Here is a 27,299-nt window from a genome sequence, read left to right on the forward strand (position 1 = left end):
CCTGACCCGGACCTCGGAGGAATTTGAAGCTTCCACTGCGTCCCGGGGGGGCGTCCTTTGCAAACCGTTCGCGTCTTAAAGGGGGTGTGCGTTGTTTTTTTTTTTTTTTTTAACTGTCTTTTTTTTTTTTTTTTTTTTTTTTTTTTTCCGGAGTGGGTGGACTGGGGATTGCCTGGATTCCTTCCTCGGTTATTTTTTGCCTCGCTTCCCTCTCCCCTCCCCCTCCCCGGCCCCCGCGCCCCGCCCCCGCACCCTCCTCCGCCCCTCCTTCTCCGGGGTCAGCCAGGAAGATGTCCCGAGCCGCTATCCCCGGCTGGGGCCGGGCAGCCGCCTTGTGAGCCCCCGACCCGAGGCGCCGAGCCGCCGCCGCCCGATGGGCTGGGCCGTGGAGCGTCTCCGCAGTCGCAGCTCCAGCCGCCGTCTTCACAGCCCCGGCAGCATCGGCAGCGGCAGCGGCGGCGGCGGCGGCGTCTTCCGCATCGTTCGCCGCAGCGTAACCCGGAGCCCTTTGCTCTTTGCAGAATGGCCCGCTTCGGAGACGAGATGCCGGCCCGCTACGGGGGAGGAGGCTCCGGGGCAGCCGCCGGGGTGGTCGTGGGCGCCGGAGGCGGGCGAGGAGCCGGGGGCAGCCGGCAGGGCGGGCAGCCCGGGGCGCAAAGGATGTACAAGCAGTCAATGGCGCAGAGAGCGCGGACCATGGCCCTCTACAACCCCATACCCGTCCGACAGAACTGCCTCACGGTCAACCGGTCTCTATTCCTCTTCAGCGAGGACAACGTGGTGAGAAAATACGCCAAAAAGATCACCGAATGGCCATATCCTTTGCCCGAGCCCGGCAGCGAACCCCGGCAGCTGCGCCTCCCCCTCCTCCCTCCGCTTCCCCTCTTCCAGGCTGGGAGAGAGACCCGGGGGTTGATGGGAGGTGGGGGGGTCTTCCAGGGGCTGGGAGAGGGGGCACCGGGGAGGAGTGTGGAGAATCTCTCCACCCCGAGCTGGGTTGAGCTATCGTGGAGGCTTGGGGTGGGGGAGCCTGGGGAGTGGATTCCTCCTAAGGACCGATTTCAGGATGAGGGCTGGGCCCTGGGGTCGTGACAGGGGCCTGGGTGGGAGCTTCAGAGCCAGTTCTGGATGGGTCAGAGTTTTCCCACATGAGCACGGAGCCGGCCCGGGGCCTGGGCTCTCTGGCCAGGGCTGGAGAGCCGTGGGGCGAAGCTTCGGCTGGGTTTCCTTAGGTAGCCCTCTCTGGAATCCACGGGAGCCTCCAAAGCTGGAGCCCGAACCCCACTCACTGGCTTCTTCACCCCTGCCTCCTCCCGAAGAGAAGGCTGCTCACTTAGGGCAGGGTGCTTAGGGTTTCCAGGCCCAGGAGCCAGTGGAAGAACATGTGGCCTTCACCAGGAGGGACCAGCACTGGTGGAGCTAATATCCCAGGGTGGGCCACTGACCCCCATCTGGGGAAGGCCATGGTGGGTTGGGGGGCAATTCTCCCCTATGTCTGCTGGTCCCATTTCCTTCAACCACCGATCAGGGCCCTCATCATCATTTGGAGTGTAGAAAACATCCCATTTGCCCCATCTGAGGCCCTGACCTGGAAGACCCAGTTGGACTATTTCAATAAAAAAGACAGGGCAAGAGGAAATGAGGTGGCAGGTCCTTCCTAGGGTACCGTGTCAGGCCTTGGGTTGGATTCGGCTTCTCCCACCCTAGGGAACCGGGAGGGGACACCAGGAGAATCAAGCCTCCATGTGGACACCTCCGGGCAGGTAAATGCCTTTTTTTTTTTTTTTAATCAAAGATCCAGAGGAAGAAGGTGAAGACCACATTTTCCTCTACTGAGATGCTATCAAAATGCAGATCCCCCTGTGTTTCTTTAAATCTGTGCCTGCTTGAAATAAACCTTGAGGAGGGCTTAACATCTGTTGAGATGTAGGCAGGCAAGGATGGGTAATTAGTCGGGCTTTCTAGCAGTTATCTAAGCATGACCCAGATTCCAAGTGGGGGGACGTACCCTCCTCCCCAGGCTGACTGGCCACTATGCCATGCCCAAATGTGCTGCTCCTTGGCTTGTTTCCAAGTGGCTGCCCTCTGTGTACAAGCGAATGGGGCTGGATGGGCCCCTGGGGCTCAACGATGAGCCCCCAGTCCTTTGTGTTTGGTTTCCACTGTTATATACTCAACAGGGCTGCCCCCCAGGTGGTCCTTGGGTTGTTTATTTGAGGAGCTCTGTGGTTGGTGGATTCATTTTTAGGGGAACCCAAAATTGAGCAAGCTTTTGGCTTCTGGGTGCTGAAATTCTAAGAGGGCTCTGAGGTTTTGGAGTGTGTGAACAGTCTACTTTGAGGGTCGTGAAAATTAGGAGGTTCAGCTTCTTAGGGGTCTTTCTAGAAGGGCACATCCCTGAGCACGATGTCATTTTGATTGGTGCATGAACCAGGAGCCCGGTCTTTGACTTCCAAAGTTCCAAGCTCGTGCAGACTGGCTGAAATGCTCAGGGGTCTCTGTGATCACTCTGCCTGCCTCCCCACCCTCCGCCCCCGGTGGAGGGTGACAGGGTGTCAACGCGTGCATGCTCTGATAACTCTAGGGGGGTGTCCAGGAGGGAGTCACTGGGCTGACAGGTTTCCATGTTGAAAATGGCTTTAGATCGCCTTCTGGAGCCTGGATTTGGAGTCTTCTAAGAGGAAAAGAAGGAGGTGGGAGTCCTAATGTTGTGTCCTCAGCTCACCCGGTCCAGATTGAATCCTGCAGATCAGAGGGCTGTTGGAGAGGGAGGGGATTGCCTGCGACCCCTCAGAAGGAAGAACCTCTGGGGAGGGATGCAGGTGAACTGGGAGCGTTCCGTTGGTACTTTAGGTTTTCTTTGGCTTTCTTGCTTTGTGATGAGTCTGTCCATTTTGTTCTCTGCAGACAGTTTTTATTCTCTTTTTGGCCCAAGGCAGCAAACACGTTACACAGCCCCACTGTGGAAGGGAAAGCTCTTCATCCTTCCCAATCTGTCACCAAGCAGGGCAATCCAGGTCTGAGCTTTCTCGGGGTGCGGGTAGATGAGAGGATACAGAGAACTGGGATGGGAGGGTGTCAGATAAGGAACTCAGGGCCAGTGCAAAGAGATAGACTCTGGAAGTGCCGATGAGCCAAGGTACGAAGGCAGGTGTTGGCTTCTGTATTGAAACACTTCTGCCGTTAAAAAAAAAATCTCTTTAAGTACTTATCTTGAACTTTTAGAACGAAGTCCAATATGTGTATACAAAAGTATGCAAGTCAAGTCCAGCTTAACATGTGTTCACAAAGTGACCACAACCATTGCAGCCAGGACCAGACCAGAAAGAGGATGTGACCAGCTCCCCAGAAGTTTCCCTCCTCCCTCAGACCTCCTCCGTCTCACTCACACCACCGAGTTAACTACTACCCAGATTTCTAAGCCCACAGGTTCATTTTCCTCCATTTGGACTTCCTATAAATGGAGTCACAGGCTGTGTTCCTTTGTGCTGGGTTTCTTTTGCTCAACACTATGCCTGTGAGATTCATCCGTTTGCTGCAAGTGGTTGTAGGTTGTTCCTTCTCGCTGCTGTGTGGCATTTTATGGCATGACTCTACCACGATTACTTGTGAGGGCCATTTGGGTAGTCTGCAGATTGGATTGTTAGGAACATTCTTGTATGTGTCTTTTGTTGAACTTTTTTTGTTTGTTTGTTTTACATTTCTCTTGGGTCTCTACCTAGGAATGGGGCTGCCCCTGCCATTCTTTGATGCATGTCTAGCAGGGCATGTATTTGGAAACGGGATCCACTAAGTTCGCAGCTGAATATGGAATGTACCTTCTTCACTGTCTCGTGGAGGAGGAGTGAGCGCATGTTCCGTGAACTTGGCTGTCTGCTCATAGGACCTAAGAGTGCTACTTCCAAATGCAAATTTCAGCATGGCAGGCAGCTGGAGGGTGAAGCCTTCTGGTCTCCTTGCCCTCGGGCACTTTGCCACTTCGATGCCTTACCCTTTTGCACCTTACTCTCACGGCGGCTCCAAGCTTGAAGCCGGCAGTGAGAATTAGGTATTCTCGTTCATTTTAGCTTTTTTCTTCTTAAGCAAGAAAACCCAAATGGAAGACTTTGATGTTCAGATTTACATTGCTGCCTTTTTTTTTTTCTCTTGGAGCATGCTGGCCAGCAGGCTGTCTTGACCACACACCTTGGTTCCATGTTTTTGTTGATCGGAAGTCTGATTTCAGGATGGCCGTGATGAGTTCTGGTGCTGGCTTCTAAGGAACTCAAATCTGTCAGCTCAATGAGGCGCATCTGTCAACCTTACCAGAGCCCCCACTTAATGCCACTCACTCCTTCTGATGTGCTACCAAACGCCAATGTGAATGTCATCTTCCCCCAGTCCTGCTGATGCCAGCAGATCTCCCACTGAGCACAATGTGAGAATTTGGGCCATTGCGAGAGCCATGGGCCCAGGTCTGTGTGCTATCACACTGGGTCTCCTGAATTGCACGAAGGATTCCAGCTTTTCGCTCGTGTTTTCGGCAGTCTCAACGAGAAGCCGAGTCCCATCACATCAGGTAACCTATGGACATTGGCCGATTGATATTCCCCAGTTTTTTTTTTAAAGAGGGATGTTCTGTATGGGAAACAGAGGGATCCCTGGGAGAAGTTGGAGCATGTTATCAGACTCTGCTCATCCTGAAAAATAGAAAGTGCTAGAAGATAATACTATCGAACGCAAGACAGTATGACCCCAGTGAAACTTCTGCTAGACCAGCATGGCCGGTACTTCCAGAAGAGCAAAGTTCTGGGAAGTAAAAATTAGCATAGCTTTTCCATTGAGATTTTCCCCCCCAAAAGGTACAATCCCTCCTCTATAATCCCCAAACCCCAAATGCTCTGAAAAACCAAAAGATCAGACCATATAGGGGTAAAAACCTAACTTGAACTGACCTGAGTTTGTAGTCTTTACATACAATCTTAATTTATTCCACTTGGCGTGCATTTTGGTGTGTTTTGATGCAGAGATATTTGATATGCTTGATATGGGGCGCTGCTCCAGCTCCCCACTGGGAGTGTTATGTATGCCTTACAGTGTCTCCAAAATTTTCATGTATGTGAGGATTGTCTTGTTAAAATGGTGACTCTGGCCCAGGGGGTTTAAGGTGGGGTCTGGGGTTTTGCTTTTCCAGCAGGGTTTTAGGGATTGTCCGTGCTGTTGGTCTGTGGGTTCCACTGGGAGTAACCAGGTCATATCATAGATGCATCCTGTTACCTTTTTCTTCTTTTTCTCTGAGATCAGGTTTATTGAGGTATAAATTACTGAGAGCAAAATTCACCCTTTTTACGTACAGTACTGTGAGTTTTGACAGACACATGCGGTCGTATAGTTACCACCAAAATAAAGATATGGGATGGTTTCAGGGCACCTGGCTGGCTTAGTCAGTGGAGGGTGCGACTTGATCTTGGGGTTGTGGATTCAAGCCTCATGTTGGGTGGAGAGATTACTTAAAAGTACAACCTTGAAAAGAAGAAAAAGACTGAACAGTTTCATCGTCCCAGGATATCCTGTAATTCTTTCTGAGTCAGCACTACCCCAAGACCCTTGCAAGCACTGATCTGTTCTCCATCCTTATGTTGTTGCCTTTTCCAGGAGGGCATATAAATAGAATCATACTGTACGTAGCTTTTGGAGCCTTGCTTCTTTTCTGCAGCCATTTGAGATCCATGCATGTTGTTGTGTGTATGAGTAGTTCATTTCTTTGTAGTGCTGAGTAGTATTCCATGGGATGGCTGGACCAGACTGTTCACCCATTTTCCAACTGAAAGACATTTGGGATGTGTCCAGGTTGGGCGATTGTGACTTGAGCCACTATAAACATTGGTAGACAGGTTTTTAGTGGGAACATTGGGAAAGTACATTCCATTTCTCTTTCTGGGTAAATAAATACCCAGGAGTCAGATTGCTGGGGTGCACGGTAAGTATACCTTTAACTTTATAAGAGACCGCCAAACCATTTTTTCAAAGTGGCTGTGCCTATTTTACATTCCCATCCTCGTTATCCCTTTAAAAGCCCCAAATTCTAAACTCCAAAGTATGTCTGGCTTCTTGGGTTTAGGTAAAGGATTGTGGGTGTGTGTAGACATTGCTGGAAATGGTAGCATGAAGTTCTAGTCAGAGAGATGGGAAAGAGCGAGGAAGGTGTGGGGAAGAGGGCTCTCTTGCTTGGGGTAACTTGGTTCTGCCATTCACAGTAAAAAGTCAAGCTCTGAGGCTGTGACAGTCATGCCTGTCATCCTGTTCCCCACTGCAACCCTACCACACCTGGCATAAAGTACCCCAAAAATGTTTGTCCAGTGAGTGAAAATGCCTCTCGTCACCCATTTGCTCATCATATAGATCTGCTTTGCCCTTATACCAACATTTTAGGTTTTCAAAGGGTTTTAGGTGCACTGAGGGGATGGGGGGACAGGAAGGTTATGCGTGCATAAGGTTCTAAGACCAAAGAAGGTCCCTGAGGTTACAGTGCTTGAGAAGTTGGGGAGCAGGGGACCCTTGAGAGTGAAGTCTTCTTTCAGGGCCTTGGGGGGATGTCTGTTGGGTGCTTGGGGCTTGTACACCACTGCTTCCCCACTGGCCCCCAGCAGCAAGCGCACATATGCACCCCCTCAACAATGGAAGGTACCACCAGGAGGGTGGATTCAGAGATCATCAAAGCCCCAAAGCCCCATAGTTAATACATTTTGGAGAATGCTAACTCAGCTCTTTGGGAAGGATCAGTGTGGTGCCATGAAATATGACAGAGGAGACGGAAAATATTCTGTGCTCTGGGTTGGCCAGGCTATTTTGAACATCAGAGCCTCAGTTTTCTCATATTGCATGATGAGGATACCACTTCTGATAGCAACTCCCTCTGAGGACCCTTGGGGAGGTTAAGTGGGTTCACACATGGTAAATGCCCAGCGCAGTGTCTGGCAGGAAGAAGCTCTAAAAGACATGAACTGTAATGTTGGAGAATACTTTACCCCTAATGGTCTTTTCTGGAAACTTTGGCTAGAAATCAGTTTCTCTGGATAGGAGTGGGAGCAAAGGGCCCCTCTGTGGCTGGCCAGTTCGGATTTGTTAATTTGAGTGTGGCACTCTTTGAAGCAACCCTCAGATGTTCTGTATTCTCTGTTCTCTCTGGAAGCTTTAAGGGGGAAAAATTCATGCCCACTTGACCTATTTTTCTATTCCCTTCAGTCTAAGATAAAATTTATTGTCTTTTTCTCCCTTGATCCCTCCCTTTGTGGGTGACAAGGTGAGGGAGTTTTAAAGTGTGCAGTTAGCTTCCATGTTTGCCCTCCCACCCCATCTCCTTCTGAACTGGCAAAAAGTCCAGGCCAGGATGGAGACCACATGCCTTTGGACAGCTGCTGTGGTCACCCCAGGTGACTGATGGGGGTTTAACAGCAGAACCCTGCTCAGCTTTGGGGTTAGAATGTATCCCTCCAAGGCCTGTCTTTCTCACTTCTCCACTGTCCCTTACCTCCTAGGAGAACACAGGAGGCAAAGAACATTCCAGGAGAGGGAACAGGGAGTGGGCTCTGCAACTTGGGTTTCAGAAACCACCGGCATTAGTCCTTGTCTGGATAGGACGACCAGATGTCCCAGTTTGCCTAGGACTGTCCTGGTTTTAGCATCTCAGGGAGAGAGGAGGGGAGTAAGAGATGGTGCCAGGATGCAGGAAAAGAGAAGATAGATGGCTTTTCCCCTCTGAAAAGCTGGGACTTTTTACTGGAATGAATTGTGCTTTTGGAAGCTTCCTATTTAAGGCAGCTAATGCAAGAGAGATCCCAGCTCTGAAGCAAAATTTCTGAGTTAAGTCTGGATCAAGTTTTGTCATCTCTCTTGGGCCAAAGATGGCTTTTACCTTCTGTTTGGACTGGGAACATCCTTGGATCTTCCGTGAAGATGATCAGGGCTCAGGTTGGACCTGGAATTTGGAATTAGCGGTCCCTCCCCCAAAGGGCACTATTCCAGAGGAAGGGCCCCCTCCCTGGAGCTGTGAGGGACTCTTGACTTCGTCGCCCACCTGCCAGTAAATAATATTCACGCTATTAAGTACTGTTCTCCTTTTAGGTCTGTGTGTAAAATTATATGTATATATAATTTTAAACCAATTACTAAAATATATTTATACAAGTAGATTTTATAGGAGGGCTAAGTCTGATTTCAAGAATAAATTGACAGCTGTGTCTCAGAGGAAGCACTAATGCAGACCTAGAACCTGCTGGCAGAAGGGAGGGTCGGGTCACATGGTTTCTGACCTTCTAGAACCTCCCACACTCTTTTCCCTCATTGGCCTTTATTAATGATAACAGGAGCAGGAGGCTATCCGGACTTTCACTTGCTCCCATGAAATGTTTGTGGCATGTCATGGTGTCCATGGGAATGTTCCTGTCTGTGCAACAGCACCAAAGAGTGGAGGTGGAGGAGAAGAGCCAGGGCAGGGGAGGTGACGTAGAGTGGAGGTAAAGCCCACGGGGCTTGAGGATAGGCGACCCGCGCTGCACATCTCGGCTCCAGGCCCTAGTAGTGGAGCCTCAGTCTCCTTATCTATAAAATGGGCAGAGCAGCCCTACACCCAGGGAATTCTGGGAGGATTAGAAGATACTGTGCATAGAAACCATGTGGCATGTATGATTATGCTGTGAAAAGGACTTCAGACCCCACAACGGTGAGGGCTAGGCTCGTGTGGCCACCGTACTGGCCCAGCACCAACAAAGCTGAATATGTATCTGTGGGGTGTTTTCTTGGGCTTCCCATTAACAGCCTGTTGCTTTAATCCTGCTCCAGGTGCACAACACACTCTCAGTATTATCTCTCCTTCCACCTGTTTTTCCTTATTGCTTGTAATAGTAATGTAGAAACACTGGTGGACCGGGTACCTAAGTCACAAACTAGAAGGGCGGTCCTCCAAGTGTGGTCCCTGGCCCTCCATGGTCAGCATCACCTCCTCTAGGGCAGAGGGACTCACCCTTGAGCATGTGTCAGCATCACCTAGAGGGCTGTTTAAACCCAGGTGGCTGGATTTGGGGTGGAGCCTGAGAACTTGGATTTCTAGCACGTTCCCAGGCAGTGCTGCTACTGCTGGTCTGGCAGCAGACCTTGAGAAACTCTGAACTAAACATGATCAGTAACCTGTGGTCTCAGACATCACTTTTCCTCCTGCTCCTCCCCCACGGACTCTTCAAAGGCAACCATTATCTCTTGGATGGTGTGCGTCTCCCTCTCTCCCTCCCTCCTCTCTTTCTTCCTTTCTTAAAGGCTTTGTCACATATTTACATACACCTTGACATAAATTTAGCTTTCCTGGTTTCTGAACTTTGTAGGCTTCTAGAACTCATATTTGCCTTTCCCACCCAATTGTACATCTCTAAGATTCATCTGCTGTGGAGTGGAGCTGTAGGTCATTGCTTTTTCTCTGCTTAATATTGCATTGTGTGATGTTACAACCATTTATCCATTTTCCTGGGTGATGGACGCTTGGGATGTCTCCAGTTTGCATGAGTGTGTGTGTGTGTGCCTGTGTGCGTGCATGCACACGTATGTGTTGGCTATTTTGAACAGTGCTGCTGTGGTGAATAAATAATTTTTGAATGAATGAATTTAAGGTGTTAATTTTAGCCTGTGTACTTGGGAACCTAGCTTCAGCTAGAATCAGCTGAGATTCATCAGCGTTTATGGAACACCAGCCATCTGACAGGCCCTGGCTAAGCTGGTTCTCAGTCTCCTCATTCTAAGGGCTGGGTCAGCCAGACAGCTCCCATTCCTGTTTGGAGAGTTGGGGTCTTGAACAAATTGGAATAGTCAAAAACATTTATGGACTTGAATTATCTTTGGAAGAGGTATTAGAATGAAAAAAATTTAATAGCCTGGCCCGTTCTTAACCACGGTGCAGGCTTTTAAGTTACGGATCATGGATGGATGTTTGTGGTTTATAGGGAGGAAAGTCATCCCATGCAGTTAGTATGGAATGAGTGGATGGATGGATGGATGGATGGATGGATGGATGGATCTGTGGATGGTTGGACTGACAGAAAGATGGAGGGATGGGATGAAGGAAAGGAAGGGAAGGAGGGAAAGAGGAAGAGAGGAAAATGAATGATGTGGGATGGCTGGGTGATTGGATGGGTAAGTGGATGGGTTATAGGTGGATGGATGAATAGATTGGTGGATGGCTGATGGGTGAATATATGAGTGGATGAGTAGATGGGCAGATGACTACACTGCATTGAAGGCTAAAAAGCTGGATGGGTCGACAGATGGGTGGTTGCATGGGTGGATGTTGAAGATATGGCTGTGTCTGGCAGGGTAGTTGTCCATGTTGGATGTCTGATATTTGGTGTTCTTAATGGGTTGTTAATGACCAAGTCCCTCTACTTGCCACCTTCGTTGTACTTGTCTCAGTATCAAATGAATCTCGCAGGCTTTTTGTGAAAATCAGTGAGATTGTGTGTTTGTCTTTCTCTAATTAGAAGGCTCCTTGAGGGTAAGGGACAATGATTTACCTTCTTCACACACCCCCAACAATTCCTGTGCCATATCACATAGTTCCTGTGCATAAATGTTAATTGAGTAATGATGAGGAAAATAAATGGTGTTGTTGATAAAGATTATTTAATATTCTGGGAACACCTGGTTTTGTTTATTTCCACACTGGGACTGGAAGTGGAGTTCCATCAGTGAATAGTGGTAGGCTAGGGGAACAGCTCTCTTCTGAGCAGGTTGGATAAATGCACCCCCCACCCCCTATTCCTACTCACTGACAAGAGATCACCAGATGCACCAGAGTCCTATAAGGCCCCACAAGATCTGGTCCTGGTTTTCTCTTTGGTCTCATCTCTCTCTCTCTCTTTTAATATTTTATTTATTTATACATGAGAGACACACACAGAGAGAGAGGCAGAGACATAGGCAGAGGGAGAAGCAGGCTCCATGCAGGGAGTCCAATGTGGGACTCTATCCTGGGACTCCAGAATCACGTCCTGGGTGGAAGGCAGACGCTTAACCACTGAGCCACTCAGGCGTCCCATCTCTTCTATTCTCTGCCTCTTCCGCTCTGTCTTAGCTCCACTGGCCATTTTTGTCCACACCCAGCTCATTTGCATCTGAAGGCGAAGGCGTTTGTGCTGGCTGTTCCCTCCACCTGTCTCCCTGTGGCTGACTCCGCTTTATTTAGGTCTCAGTGCAAGACTTGCATCCTCCAAGAGGCCTATCATTTATTGAATACCTAAAGTACAAAGAAGGATGTAAAATATATGTATACTCTCCTATCCAGAGGGAATCTCTGGAGACATTTTAATGTATTTCATTCTGTACGTTTTATGAATATAAGCCTTTGTGAACACATTTCCATGCCACTAGACATCCTTGGAAAGCATCAGAGCTCCTATGTACCATTGCACAGGCTGTACATTGCACAAGGGTATCATATCTCATAGGCATCATGAAGCTGTACATTTATTATTTCAATTTCCCAGCTGATGAAAGCTTAGTATCTTGTTCTACAAAAATGAAGATATTATGACAACTTTTTGACAGATGGACCTAACAACTTGAAAAAGGGGTGTCTTATTTAAATTCACACAGTGGTGCTGTATGGGTTGGCAGCAACCCCAGAAAAGACTGCTGTTAATATCTGACAGTACTCTGTTTTGCGGATGTATCCTACTTCAAGTAACCATTTCCAGTTGTTTGTTTTGCTTATAAACAACAGTGCAGTGAACATCTTTGTGCATCTTTGTCCAAGGCTCTGATTATTTTCAGAATCAAATTTTGGTCTAGATAAAGTGCTCAAGTCTGGAAACTATTGCCTGCACTTTCTTTGAATCTCTAAAATAGCTTTTGAGACCAGGTGACTCAATGTTCAGGAAATTGACAGAGAGGGACAGGGAGAGAACCACTGTTTGGTTTAGAATTTTTCCTGGGCTTCATGTAAAGCAGTGCGTTTGGACTGGGGGTGGTTTTGCCCCCCAGGGGACTTTTGGCAATGTCTGGAGACATTTCTGGTTGTCGTGACCATGGAGGGCAAGGTGTTACTGGCATGTAGTGGGCAGAAGCCTGGGATGCTGCTGAGTGTCCTAAAATGCACAGGACACCCCCCAGTAAAGAATCACCCAGCCCAAGGTGTCAGTAGAGCTGAGATTGAGAGATCCTGATGTAAAAGATGTCACAGATTTCCTGGAGGGGAGTGGGTGGATTTCGGGTTTTTGGGTGACTTAAATTGAATTTACAGTTTCTCTTCCTAACTGGGTGTCTAAGCCAGCTTACTGTGAACTTTAGATCCCACACGATCAGCAACAGGCTTGCTACCGACAGATTCGTTGATGTAAATATAGATGAGTATATAGAAGGAAATCTCAGCCGGAGTTGGAAAATGTTGGAATGAAAGCTGCTGCGGCCTTTCCTTCTCCTTCCTTCTCCTTCTGTTGCCCAGTTTTTAAATCGTGTCTCACTTCTCTGGGCTCCTGGTGTGGTGGGTGCTGCTGGTGTAGACCGTGATTCTCTATTCCCTTAGTCCTCACACCCAAGGCTGGCCTTGGGCATGAGCAGGAGACAGACCCTGGGGCTGTCTTAGCTTAGAGATGGCAGTGGGTAGAGGAGTGTATTCATTCATTCCTGGTGAATTCATTCATTTATGAATGTTTGTTGAGCACCTACAATGTGCCAGGCAAGTGGGGGCAGATGAGAGCAGGAAGGTGACAGGATATGACTGTTTCCTTATGACAGAGTCCCAGAAATGGCATTGTTGGGTCATATGTCAGGCTTTGGGGTCAGATTGCAAGGAGCAATAAGTCTGTGTCCTTTCAAACTCAGAGTTCTCCCTTCCCTGGTTACATGGCCCAACTGACTCGCCCTTGATTGTACATCTCCACCAGGCAGATAGTGAAAAGTGTCATTCCCTTGTGGTACAACATGTATCTTCAGGAACCTAAGACGCAGAGTGTTTTCTAGGTCTGTGTGGGCTGTCTGCATTTCCTTCATGATGCTCCTGGTCACGTTCTTTGCTCTGTCTTCTCTAGAGATATTCTGCACAGATATCTTCTGGGGGCATGCTCCAGGCGTTCTGTGGCTCTGTGTGGAGTCTGAGTCAGCCCAGTGTAGTGGTTAAGAGGCAGGGCTGTAGAACCAATCTACTGGGATTCGAACCTCGGCACTTCTTTCCAATCACATCATCCTGAGTGAGTTGCTTAACCTCCTGGGCATCTACTTCCTCACCTGTGAAATGCGTGTAACATTAGTGTCCACCTGGTGGGTTGTCCTAAGGTTCAAGCAGCACCCAGAACAGTGCTTGGCACATGGTGGGTACTGAATAAGTTTGGCTGCACTATTGTTCTGGGGGCCAGGCGTTAGCGTCCCCCTGTGTCAACATGATAGTATGTGTTTTTGTGTACCTCTGTTGGGGCTGAATTATTTCAGGGTGCAGTAGCCACCATGTGATTTAGAGCACACTCTCCAAGCCTTAATGCCAGCCACAGCTCTTCTAACTGACCAAAAAGGATCTGTCATCCCCCCAAAACTTGATGAGAAGCACTGGACCATTTTTCCACATTCACGATGGGTGGGCCCTTTCTTCCCCACTGTGCTCCTTCATGTCTCAGATTTCACTGGAACCCCAGTAAAGAAGTGCAATATTCTGGGAAACTATGTGCCTTTTGGACAGTGGTTAGTAGCTCCTTTCTGGAGAGCTTATGACTCTTAGGCTAGGTGAGGACTACTTTGGCTGACTTCATCTTTATACTGGTCCCAAGAGCTCAGTGGGGTTGCTTTTGCCCTGTTTTACAGATGAGCTTACTGAGGCTCAGAGAGCTAAAGTCATTTGCCAAGGTCATACATCTAGCAGGTGGGGAAGCCTCCCCAGACGAGTGTCAGCATAGTAGGGGACAAAGGCCCAGAGGGGCAAAAGCTCGGGTTGTGTCTGGGAAGACATTTCATGCTTCAGAGAAGCTGGAGTGCCCATGGGCAAGAGCTGGCACCAGGGAGTGGTTAAGGGATAGAGTTTGAGGTCCCCCAGGACTGGGTTTCCTCTGCCAGGGTTGTGGCTTCTGGGATGGTACCTAACTTCAGAGAGCCTTGGTTTCTTCATCTGTACAATGTCTGTGGGTAGAATAGTATTTAAGTCCCAGGCAGGTTGGGTGGTTGAAATCGATGGTGAATGTCAAAAATCGTGCTTGGCACAGAGTAAATGCTTAGCAAGTGGTGGAAGCTCTTCATTTCCTCCTTGGTATGGGCACTGGGACACAGATAGACATAAACAGACACAGACGGCTGCCCCGATGTGGCTGGCATTCTAGCTGGAAAGACAAGGGACCAGATAACGAACACTGTTTAAGTATAGTAAGTGCTATGGTGCAAAAATAAAGCAGGGATAGGAGATACAGCAGGATGGTGAGGGCAAAGAGTGTTGATGGTGAGCCAAGCCAGAACACCAAGAGGTGGGTGGGCATGATTCTGGGGAGCAGGGAAGGTGAGGAGCAGGTGGGATGAGGCTGGAGGTCTGTTTCATAGGTGGCTCTGTCTAGGGAGTGAAAGGGGTTGGCTGGAGAGACCCAAGGGAGGACAGGTGAGGAGTCCCGAGTTGATGGGTAGTGCTGGGGAAGGAAGGATGGAGAAGACCCAAGGGACTCCCTCATTTCTTCTTTCCTTGGAAGTGTTTCTCATTTTTAAAGACACAGACAAGGGGATGCTCCAGGTTATTTTTGTCCCTAGGTTGTTTATTAAGGTTCTAAGGCACCATTTTTTTTTCTAACCTGCTTGAGGTCTCAATTCTTTCTTTCCTTGGAGATTGTATAGACCGTGCTGCCCAGTATGGTAGCCACTAGCCATGTGTGACTCTTTTGACTTAAAATCAATTTAAATTAAATAAAATGGGCAGCCCGGGTGGCTCAGTGGTTAAGCGCTGCCTTCAGCCCGGGGTGTGATCCTGGAGACCCAGGATCAAGTCCCACATTGGGCTCCCTGCATGGAGTCTGCTTCTCCCTCTGCCTGTGTCTCTACCTCATTCTCTCTCTCTCCACATGTCTCTCATGAATAAATAAATAAAATCTTTAAAAAAATAAATTAAATAAAATGAAAGAGTCAGACCCTCAGTTGTAAGAGCCACATTTCAGATGCTAGATTGCCAGATGTGGCTAGTGGCCACTGTACTGGATGACGCAGATCTAGAACATTTCATTGCTGTGGGAAGTTCTATAGCACATGCTGTTTAGAATCTGCCACAGCAGCTTCTCCTGGGAGTTTGTAAGATATACAAAATCTTGTCTCCCCCACCTCATATTTTCTCAGTCCCAGTCTGCAGCTCAAGAAGATCCTCAGGTTGGCTAGAGTTGGAATCACCTAAAAGTTTTACAAATGCTGATGCCCTGAGCCCCACCCCCACAAAAGCTGGTGAGATTGGTCCAGGGCTGCCCCTGGACATGAGGATCTTAAAATATTCCTGGGTGATTCTAAAGTTTAGCTAGGTTTGACAGAGAGTCCATCAGGTGGTTAAGAACTCTTAGAAGGCAGGTAGATTGGAGTTGGAACTGTGTGACCTAGGACAAGCCACTTACCTTCTCTGAGCCCCAGGTTCCAGGATGTGCTAGCATCTCCCTCCCAGGGCTGTGGGGGAGCAAACTAGGGGATGGTTCAAAGTGCTGAGCAGGGGGCCTGGGATGCAGATGGTGAGGACTCCCTACATAAATATGTTAACTTCTTAAAATTGAGGTCAGCAGCCTTAGAAGTTAATAGTTGGAGTGAAGGAAATGAAGCTCTTTTTTTTTTTTAAATGGTTTTTAAAAATTGAGTTAAAATTCACCTAACATAAAAATTAACCACTAACCATTTTGAAGTGCACAGTTCAGTGGTATTTAGCACATTTGCAGAGTTGTGTGACCATCACCTCTGTCTTGTTCCAAGACATTTTCATCACCCCAAAAGGAAACTCCAGTCCTTATCAGGCTACTCCCTGCTCCTCTGCCTCCCTCCTGTCACTCCTCCCCCTCCAGTATTGTTCCTCTGGTCTGTTTCTTGGATTGACCTATTCTGGTTTTGGGGTTTTTCTACTTCCCTCCCCCTGGCATCCAAAGGAAACTGTGAGCACATGTCAGAGTCATCTTGGCCCTGGGGGTTGTGGCTCACACTCATGGTCCCCTTGGGCACCCTGGGCCTTCCCTCAGCCCAGGTGAATGCCAGCAGCAGGCCCATGTTCTGCTCTCCTGGGGCCGCCACAAATGAGAGGTTTCATCCCAGCTGGGTTTCTGCTAGTTAAATATTTCATAAAGAAGACCTACAACTTGTGACGCCAGGAGCATTTGATAGTGAAGTTAATGAGGGGGAGAGAGTCACAGGCAGCCCACGGGTCCCTGCCTGAAAACCACCATTCTGCATCCCCCCAGCTGTGGCCTCCCTCTGTCTTTAGCACTGTGTCTGGCACCAAGCAACTACTTGACAAATGTATGTTCAAAGGGCATGTGTGTGTGTGTGTGTGTGTGTGTGTGTGTGTGTGTGTGTGTAGGGGAGGTGGAGGAAGGAAAGGAAGGAGAAAGATGAGGGAAAAGGAAAACAGAAAGACTGGACAGGTGAGTAGGATGGGGAAGGGATCTGAGAAGCAGAGACTGAAGTGCAGGGAGGCCAGGGAAGCTGGTGCTGGGGGAGGGGGAGGCGGAGAGAGACATGGAGGAAGCAAGCAGGGAGGGTGAGGAATGGCAAATCCAGAGAAAGCAAAGAAAGAAACAAGAGGCAGAATATGGTGTCTTGTATCTCTTTCCCTCCTCATTGCCCTTGACAACCTTTCCTCCCTCTGTCTCTCCATTTCTCATTTCCTGACTCTTGCTTTCTTGCCCCGTCTTCATCTTTTTTCATTTCCTGTGTCCCTCTTATCTTTTCATTTTCTCTCTGGGTGTTTGTCCTCTTTCCCTTTCTCTTCATAAACCATCTCTAGGTATACGTGTCTTATTGTGTCTCGTCAGTCTTTGGCTGAGTGTGTGTGTGTATGCGTGCGTGCATGTGCACACCTGAGAGAGAGAGAGAGAGAGAGAGAGAGAGACAAAACCTAGAGAAGAATGTAGGAACATAGACGGACATTTTAAAGACCAATCATGAAGCGAACATCCATTTTGCGCAGGTCACGGGCCAGAGCCACCAACCCCTCAGATTCCCCCATAGGCCCATTCTGCATCACAGAGCACCCATGAGGACTGGATGGTATAGAGTCATTAGATTGCTTTTCTTTGTGGTTTTACCACCTAGGTGTGCATCCCTAAGCAATGGAGTTAAATGTTTTGTGGTTTTGAACTTTGTATAAATAAACTTGGGCGATATGAATGGTTTTGTGTTTTGCTTCATTGGCCTGCAATTATATTTGTAAGTTTCATCCTTATTGCGGTTTCTGTGGCTCCTTTGTGGTCATATTTGTTCACTGATGACGAACATGTGAGTTTGTTTTCCTTTTGGGCGCCATCATGAACAACATCGCTTGTCATTTATGGCTTTTGCCGCATGCATGCCAGAGTCTCTTGAGGATAGAGGCCTCGGTGCAAAATTGCAGGATATTAAAATTAGTGCAGTTTCAGTTTGACTAAATATGAGAAACTGTGCTGCAAAGTGCTTGTGCTCATTTACCCTCGTGTCAACAGGGACTGAATGTTCAAGTTGCTCCACACCCTCACCAACACTTGCAAATGTCAACTTTTAACTGCAGCCCTTCTAGTAGATGCAAGATTTCCGGTTGTGGTTTGTGTGTGCTCCCCAATCACAAAACAGCTGAACACATTTTACTATATTTATTGGGTATTCAAGTTCCTTCTTTCATGAAGCATTCTACATGCCATGTCCACTTTTTTATTGGGTTCACTTTTTTTCATGCTGATCTGTAGATGACCCCAGTCTATGCTGAAAATAGGTCGTTCATCATTATATGCTGTGCAGTATCTTCTCTTGGCTTGCCTTTTGATCCTTTTTTGACGGCTTTTGACATCGGCAGTTCTTAATTTTAATGTGGTTGAGTTTAGAAATCTTTTCCTCTGTAGTTTGTGGGGTTTGTATGTTAAATAAGAAAACCGTCCCTATCCTGAGGTCATGGAGATATTGTATATGATTTCTAAAGGTTTTATAGTTTTTCTCATTGTCTGTCTTCAATCAACTTGGAATTGATTTTTGTATATAGTATGTGGTAGAGGTCCAAGTTCCATAAGAGTTGTCCCAGCACCATTTACCACAAAGTCCAGTGACTTGCCTCATGATCTAGGAGACAGCCTCTCTGACTGATTTAACTCCTACTTCCTCTGGTCTGATCTGCTTTTATACTCAGCCAATCAAGCCACAAATACTTTTTGAGTGCTGATTATGTACTAGGCACTGGATTACAGCAATAAACACAACAGATGTGGACAGTGCTTTCATGAAGCGGACAGTCTGGCAAGGATGACAGATAAATAGTTGTGACTACTTAGTTTACAATCACAAATGCTATAAGCCCTTTGAGGAGGGACCACTCCAGCTTGCTCTGAGAGGAGCACTAAAACCATGCCCTCAGAGCAGGGAGGCGGGAAGGGGGGAGTATAATAAACTGAGTCCTTAGGGCAACTCTGCTTTTGGGAAAGATGTTCTGACCAGAGGAAGCAGCATGTGAAAGGTCCTCTGGCAGATGTTTAGTTTAGGAATGTGGTTATCTATTGTAAAAGCACCATTTGGCCACTTAAGCAGCAATACGATGAAATTGTGTCTGTGAACGGCCGCACTGGCTGCTGTGTGGAGAATGGATTGGGCCTCCGGCTAGAATGAAAAGCCAGGAGACCAGTGAGGAAATGGCTGTAGTCCTTCAAGGAAGGCACCATGGTGCCTTGGACTGGGATGGTGGTTATGGAGACAGAAATCAGTGATCAGACTGAAAGGTGTTTTGAGCTGGCTTGATTCCCTCCCCCCCCCATCTCTGTTCCTTTTTTGGTTGAGTTTTCTGGGTGAGGAAAGCAGTTTGTGTTCATGCCAAGGGTATGTGCTCTGGAGGACGTATTTGCCACAGATGGTCTTTGGAATTCTAGCCAAGAGAGTAGCTGGACAGCCCCTGGCCCCCAGGGTTTTCTGGAAGCAATTCAACAGTGGCCATTTATTAATAACAGTGACAAAAACGAGTTGATAGTTTTTCCTTCAAAACACCATTCAGTTATTGCTTCATTTGTCACCCCCAACCCACCCTAGGAGATGCGTGGGGGAGAGAGACAAGGATTTTAACCTCAGTTTTACAGAATGAGGGGAAGTTAATTTGTGCTCTTGAGATCACACAGAAGATGCTGGTTTGGGAACTGGAATCCAGTTCCTTGACCTTCGGGCTCCTTCCCATTAATGCAAGGTCACACACCAGCTCCCCAAACACACACGTGCAGACCATTTTACCCTGGCTGCACCTGAGTAATTGACAAAACCTCAGTTTCCTTGACTGTAAAGGGAGAATTGAAATAAAATACCTGCCTCCAAAGTTTAGACTTGACACACAGTGAGGACTCATCACATTTACTACGTGAGTCCATTAGTGCCCTTCGGTTGCCAGGGGCAGAAAACTCAAAGAGGCTTAAACAACAAGAGAGGAGTTAATAGCTCATGGATGGAAGAGTCCAGGGAGTGACCAGCTTCCAGCTCGTCTGGATCCAGGAATCAGATGACATCATTAGGCTTTGGTTTCCGGGCTGTGCTTTCCGAAGCTGGCTCCATTCTCCCTACGGCCAGGACACGGCTGCAGTTGCAACAGTGGGTTCCTCCCGAAATATTCTTTCACTCCCACTTTCCCAGCGTTCTCTGCAAATGACTTACTGCTTTTGATTGGCTCTGCTGGCGTCACGTGCTCATGCCTGAACCAATCTCTTCAGGGAACTGGGACATGGGAAAGGGATGCTCTGATTGGCTTCGGCTTGGATCACATGACCTGTCCTGGTATTGGGGGCGGAACCAACCTCGTGGAGCCTCTGGGAGTGATCTCTTTAAAAGGTGGATCCGTGTATATTAGCTGCTACAACAGAAGTAGTGAACCTTATTTCCTCCTTTCACCAGCTTTCTGTTGGCTAGAATTTCATCCTGTTGTGTATCAGTGAAGGTCTTATTAGGAAACACAAGACACCCTTTAAGAATGGAATTAAGAGATGTGGGCAGGGGTGCCTGGGTGGTGCAGTGAGTTAAGCATCCCACTCTTGGTTTCAGCTCAGGTCATGATTTCAGGGTCAGGAAATCTCTCTGCCTAGTGATACTGCACTCAGCAGTATCTGAGAATCTCAGCTTGAGATTTTTCTCTCGCTCTACCCATCTCCCCACTTCAAATTAATTAATTAATTTAAAAAAGAGAGATGTGGGTAGTTAGCCAAAGCAGACAGGACAGGAAGAAGAGAAACAGGAAAGAGAAAGATCTCAAAAGCTGGCTGACTCAAGCTGCAACCATAGAAAATTGGCAGAATAAACACCCCAACTTCATGCTCTCCCCCTGTCTCCTGCCATAGCTCCCCATTGTCCAAGCCCAACTGGAAGCCAGAGGGTAGGGAGTTCAATGAGGCTGTGTAGGCAGGTCAGTCTCCCTAGGCATAGCAAGAAGAGGAGGGAAGACACCCAGCACCTGTGGCCTACTTAACTGCAGGGGAGACTGGGACACTTAGTCCATGTATGCATCGAGGTGGACGAGGTTTAGTGGACACATCATGTGGTCTTTTTCTTTTTTTTTTTTTTATTTTTTTTTATTATTTATTTATGATAGGCACACAGTGAGAGAGAGAGGCAGAGACACAGGCAGAGGGAGAAGCAGGCTCCATGCACCGGGAGCCCGACGTGGGATTCGATCCTGGGTCTCCAGGATCGCGCCCTAGGCCAAAGGCAGGCGCTAAACCACTGCGCCACCCAGGGATCCCATCATGTGGTCTTTTTCACAAGGAGAAATCAGGTTCTTGGGTGTCAAAAGTCTTACTTTGCTGCCTTATTATTATTATTTTTTTTAAAGATTTTATTTATTTATTCATGATAGTCACACAGAGAGAGACAGAGAGGCAGAGACACAGGCAGAGGGAGAAGCAGGCTCCATGCACCGGGAGCCCGATGTGGGATTCGATCCCGGGTCTCCAGGATCACGCCCCGGGCCAAAGGCAGGCGCCAAACCGCTGCGCCACCCAGGGATCCCATGCTGCCTTATTATTATTGTTATTGGTGGTGGTGGTGATTACTGGGTGCTATGTGCCCTCCTATCTCATTTTCTTTTCTCTCCGTCACTCTTTTCTCACTTTGAATGGAAACCTTTTAATCTTTGAAAGGAGTTCAGTTCTATGCCAAGCTTGAGTGTGGGGCCGTCTGCTTAGAGACCTGGTAGCTGGAGTCTTAGCAGGTAGTCTTCACCCTTGGCAAGGCCCTCCACTTAACCTGAGGCTGGGGTGAATGGAAGTCGCCTGAATGGGGGCAGTGAGAGAGGCTTTCTGTCTGAAGCAAGTGACTGTCTTGTGGGAGGTTAAGCCTGGGAGAGAGGCCCCTCAGGCTGAGCTCAGGGAGGGGGACTGAAGTCCCATGGGCAGGAAGCAACTCCCCTAGTTACTTCCTTCCCTCCCTCTCTTTGGAGCCTGTCTTGGCAGCCAGAAGTAGGTGCATAAATGAAATTGTAGTTTGGATGTGCTAACAATGGCTCCTGCCCACCCTACCCCAATCTAGTCCAGCTGTGTTAGCAGTGGCTCCTGATATCCAGCCCCTTCCAGGGTCAGCCCAGCAGCTATAACAATGGCCTGTCCCCTCCCAGCCTTGCCTACTTCTTTGAACTCTTGTGATGATAGGGCCGTCACTGGCCTGCCTTCTTCCATTTAAGTTTAACTGGCCTGTCCTCCCTTCCGTGGAGACCGGAAGAGCAGCCCCTCATTGCTTCTGGCAGCCAACCAGCTATATCCCAACCTTCCAACCACCCCACTCCACACTGAGGAGAGTGGCGGACAGACCCATGTCCCCTAGGGTGGTGTGCTGGCTCTGCTTTCATGAGCTCATGGTTCCTGGTTTTCATCACCTTCCCGCTTCTGCCGCATCTGGCAGTGATGGCTGCACAGGTTCAAATCCCAGCTCGACCACTTGGGCTTGACCGACAGGCAAGTAACTTCACCTCCCTGTGCCTCTGTTTGAAAGTTCTGGACAATATACCAAGCACCTCATTCTCATCAAATGAGTTTGTCTTTTCAATGCCTTGAGGGGTAGGTGGCATTATCATCATCCCAGGTGACAAAGGGAAAAACGGGATGGAGAGACATTTAGTAACTCTTCTGGGGTCTCACACTCCATGAGCAACAGAGGTGGGATTTGAACCCAGGCTGTTTGGCTCCAGGGTCTGTGCTCTTAATCAATAAGAACAATGATAATGTCCTAATTCAGTGAGCTGTTGAACAGATTTAATGCACTAGCACAGACAAAAAGCTTAGTAGTCCACTGCTCTATATAGAATAAGTACTCAATATAGATGTTGTATTAGTGATTTTATTATTTTATGCTATATAGTTGTATGTTAATATATGCTATGAGGACTTAATGTATTAATATGTAATTCTGTATTTTTGTTATGGTACAGGGGCCAGCAAACTTTTTCTGCAAAGGGCTAGATAGTAAAAGATCTGAAGCTTTGCATGCACAGGTCTCTATCGGGGTCACTCAGCTCTGCTGTTGTAGTGAAGGCAGCTATGGACAATAAGTAAATGAACAGATGTGGCTGTTTTCCAATAAAACTTTATTTAAAAAACATGCCATGGGCCATAATTTGCCAAGGCCTAATCTAGTATATATTATGCTGTATTATGTATCAGCAGTTTTTCTGTGTTCCTTTGTTTATATCCTCCTTTTCTTACAAAGCTGGCTTTTCTTTCTCTCCTTTGCTCCTATCTTTCGGCAAAGCATGTCAGGCCACTGGGACATTTAGGTGGTCCTAATCCAGGATCTTTTATCTGATAAGACATGGGGAGTGAGGGTTGCAGAGACTCTAAACTCAGGCCTCTCTCTCTCCTTCCTCCCTCTCTTCCCATCTCCTCTCCTCTCCTTCCTTCTCCCCTCCCCTCCCCTCCCCTCCCCTCCCCTCCCCTCCCCTCCCCTCCCTCCCTCCCTTCCCTCCCTCCCTCCCTCCCTCCCTCCCTCCCTCCTCCTTCCTTCCTTCCTTCCTTTCTTTCTTTCTTTCTTTCTTTCTTTCTTTCTTTCTTTCTTTCTTTCCTCTTTTTTTCATTTTATTTTATTTTATTTTTTTTTTTTTATTGGTGTTCAATTTACTAACATACAGAATAACACCCAGTGCCCGTCACCCATTCACTCCCACCCCCCGCCCTCCTCCCCTTCTACCACCCCTAGTTCGTTTCCCAGAGTTAGCAGTCTTTATGTTCTGTCTCCCTTTCTGATATTTCCCACACATTTTTTCTCCCTTCCCTTATTTTCCCTTTCACTATTATTTATATTCCCCAAATGAATGAGAACATATAATGTTTGTCCTTCTCCGACTGACTTACTTCACTCAGCATAATACCCTCCAGTTCCATCCACGTTGAAGCAAATGGTGGGTATTTGTCATTTCTAATAGCTGAGTAATATTCCATTGTATACATAAACCACATCTTCTTTATCCATTCATCTTTCGTTGGACACCGAGGCTCCTTCCACATTTTTTTCATTTTAGAGAGAGAGCAAGCTCAAGAGAGTGAGTGAGGGGAGAGGGAGAGAGAATCTTATGCAGGCTCCATGCTCAGAGCAGAGCCCAGTGCAGAACCTAACTTGGGGCTCAATTTCATGACCCTGAGATCATGACCTGGGCCAAAATCAAGAGTTGGGTGCTTAGCCAACTGAGCCATCCAGGTACACCATCTCTCCCTTATTCCTGAGCTCTAGAAGTCACCACTCTCCTTTTCCCTTGCTGATTTTCTCTGCCTTGGGGAAACCCATGAAGAATCTCTGAGCTCCTCTCTCCAAAATCTCTGCTCACTCACCCAGCCCCTGCTACACTGGCCTCTTTTCTCTGACTCAAACACACCAGGCACAGTCTTATCTCAGGGTCTCTGCACTGGCTTTTCCCTCTGCCTGCATCCTCCTTCCCCAGGTAATCTCATGGCTCTTCCCTCATTTCCTCTAGAACAATGCCTGAACATAATAGGTGGTCAATAAATGTGTTGAATGAGTGTGCTGTATGTCTTCATTCATTTTTACTGCTGATTAGCATTCAGTGGTATGGAAATCCCACAGTTGGCTTATTCAGTTACCTGTCAATGGACATTTGGGTTTATTCTCGTTTTGGCTATTGCTAATAAATCTGCTTGGCAAATCCTTATAAATCCTTTAGGTTTTGCATGAAATGGTGCATCTTCAGTAAGCCTTTCCTGACCCAGTCTCCCCTCCCTGTCTCTTCCATCTTTCCTTATGGCCCTTATCACAATGTACAATGATGCATGTATATTGTAGGAGTGCAGACAACATTCCAGCCAGAACTGTCTACTTCCAGAGTGAAGTATGGAAGACAGATAAGCCCCTACAAGATCTGTAAAACAGCCCAAGGGAGTGGCTTAGTTCTCAGGTTTCCAAGGACAGAGAGATAAGGATTTGTCTGGCGAGGAAATTCTGGGGCTGCCTCTTTGATGAAGGGGCTCTTGGCTCCTCATTCATCCATAAATCTGTAAGCACAGGATGGAAAGAAAACCATCATGAGGTCTCTGAACCCACAGAGCTCCCTGCCCATTGTGAAGACAGTGGGGCTGACAAGTCATTGTCAAACAATGTCATGTGATGTCATATGATGACAAATTGTCATAAAAGCTGGATAACACAATGGGAAAGTGGCTTAGATTGCATGCCCAGTCCATGTCTCAGAGCATCTCGATCCTTGCAGCAGAGTGGCTGTCATCAGGGCCAAATGTGAAGGCGAGTGAGAGTCAGGGCAGGAAGAAGTTGAGCCAGGGACAATGTCACCTTTGTGAGCCCAGAACTCTGCCTGCTTTGCCCTCTGTCATATCCTCAACGCTTAGAACACTGCCTGGCACATAATAGAAGCTCAGTTCATCCCTGCTGTGTGGATAGTAATAAAGAACAGTCATCGTGGCTGAGAACCAGAGCTGTGAACTCAGATTGAGTTTGGTGGCTGGTCCTCCATTATTTGCTACATGCCTGACACTGAGTCTCTGTTCTCCTCCTTTATAAAATGGATGGAGAATAGTGTCTGCCTCACTGGGCTGTATACTCATTTCATGAATATTGATCAAGTATATGCAGTGAGCAAGGCACTGGTCTAGACACAGGAAGCAGAGGAAAGTCCTTGCCCTCTTGGGCCTATGTACTCATTGGGAGAGACCTACAATGAACAAGAAACAAAATAACAAGTTAATTGCCTAGCACTGTAGAAGATTATAAGGGCAGTGGGGAGAAACAGGAAGGAAAGGGGATGGGGAAGCCGATTGCTGTGTTGGATAAGGCCTCCCTGAGGACGTGGCATCTGAACCAAGGCTCAAAGATTGTGAGGAGGAGACCACGGGGGTGTCCAGGGGAAAAGAGAGTAGTCTATGCAAAGGCCCTGAGGTAAGCCTGTTGTGTTGGAGGACATCAAGGAGGCTGGTGTGGCTAAAAGGAAGGAGCAAGGCAGAAAATGGGAGGAAGAGAGGTCAGAGAGATGACAGGGCAGTTGAGCAGGGCCTTGTATTCTGTGGGGATGACTTTGGCTTTTGCTGTGAGTGAGGTGGGGGCTGTGGAGGGTTCTGTGCAGAGGAGGAGTGTGATCTGACTCATGTTCACAGGCTCCTCTGACCACTGTAGGGAGTGAGGGACTTGTGAGGAAGTAACAATACTGGTCCAGGAAAGTGGGGATGGGACCAGAGCATTGGCTATGGACCTAATGAAGAGTGTTTGTATTCTGGCAAAATTTTTAAAAATGTGGTGAAACATGTGTAACATAAAATTAACCATTTTGAGATGTACAATTGAGTGTCCTTCAGTACTTTCACATTGCTATGCCCCCATCACCTCTATCTAAACCCACACTTCATCCCCCAAAAAGAAACATTATACCCGGTAGTAGTCACTTCCCACTTCCTCTCCTTCCAGTTTGTGGCAACCACCAATTCTGGATACAATCTGAAGGTTGACCAGTAGGATTTTTGGATGGCTAGGTGGTAAAGGCTTGGTGAATTAATGTGCAGACAGCACTTGGGTAGCACATAATGGGTACTCATAACTAAAATGGCCATGGTGCATTGGCAACAACGGTAAGTGCTTTCCAGAAACTTTGCTCTAAAGCTAAACTGGCTTACCATCTATGTGGAATTCCCATGTCCTGGCTGGGTGTTCAACAGAGCCAGAATCCATCCTACTTCAGCCCTGGGGTTGGGGTGGGAGAGGAGTAGTCAGCAAGGCCAAGCCAGCATCATCCGTTCTGGAATACCATCCAACTCTGGTCCAGATTTCCCAGAACCGTGCAGGAACATGTCCAGGGAGGTACAGTGCAGCTGATAGGAGTCCTGGCAAGCCCTGGCCTTGGCTTCCTGGGCCTGCTGTAATACCAACCAGTATTTGTTAGAACTTCAACCTGAGCCAAGATGGCAGCTTTCAGAGAAGGAGCAAGAAGCATTCACATTCCCTTCCTGGTTGTGCCCTCACTTTCCTGGATGTCTTCACATAAATATCTTCTCCATTCTCTGTTATTGTTGACCTCCCTGAAAGTAGTGTGAAATTCCCCCACCCCTTTCCTGATGTTTGTGATGCGTTGGGATTTCTAAAGATGAGACCTCTCTACTTACACTCTGGTGTCAACATTCTAGCTCCTTTTATCTCCCCCTCAGCTGATGTATTATTTTTTCTTGCTCCTTCTTGCCTCCACCAATATTTCTCCTCAGTATTATCTAAATTTTATTCTCAGCTTCTATCATGTGCAAAGCCGTAGCATCTAAAGAACATGGGGCCCTGTGGTCCTGACTTCTGATCCCACATCTGCCACCTTTGATGCTGCCTGACTTTGGACAAGTCATTTCATCTTCCTGAGTGGAGAAACTTCACCTCGCTCAGCTAATGTTTCTGGTTCTTCTCTGGGCAGAGTAGAGTGTTCTTTCTTCCGAGTCCTTGAGATTAGGCACCACTTGCTTTGGCCAATGGAATGTGAGGACAAGTGACATGTGTCACTTCCGGGCAGAAGCTTGAAGAGCCAGTGTATATTTTACTGTGTTTCCTTTTGCCTGCCTCCACTATCACATATGCACAAAGATGGAGCTACTCCCCCTCCCCTCTACCCCCGGCTAGGGACTGGAGAGAGGGCAGCATAGAACAGAGTCCCCATCCTACCTGCAGTG

The 27,299-nt window shown here is 47.8% G+C and overlaps 1 protein-coding gene across 6 annotated transcripts in view; it reads left to right on the top strand.

Annotated features, from left to right (window-relative positions):
- Window positions 1–369: 369 nt before the first annotated feature.
- The window catches only part of CACNA1A (calcium voltage-gated channel subunit alpha1 A), a 215,310-nt gene continuing 188,380 nt past the window's right edge, over window positions 370–27,299 (top strand). For 2 of the 6 annotated variants that reach the window (XM_038567087.1, XM_038567088.1), the window contains exon 1: window positions 370–815. In XM_038567087.1, the coding sequence (XP_038423015.1) occupies window positions 523–815 (293 nt within the window). In that variant the 5' untranslated portion in view covers window positions 370–522. The remainder of the gene's footprint in view (window positions 816–27,299) is intronic. The other 4 variants (XM_038567089.1, XM_038567090.1, XM_038567092.1 and 1 more) reach the window with 3 other exon arrangements.

This window comes from Canis lupus, chromosome 20 (assembly GCF_011100685.1).
Source record: "Canis lupus familiaris isolate Mischka breed German Shepherd chromosome 20, alternate assembly UU_Cfam_GSD_1.0, whole genome shotgun sequence".
In the NCBI taxonomy this organism is placed as follows: Eukaryota; Metazoa; Chordata; class Mammalia; order Carnivora; family Canidae; genus Canis; species Canis lupus.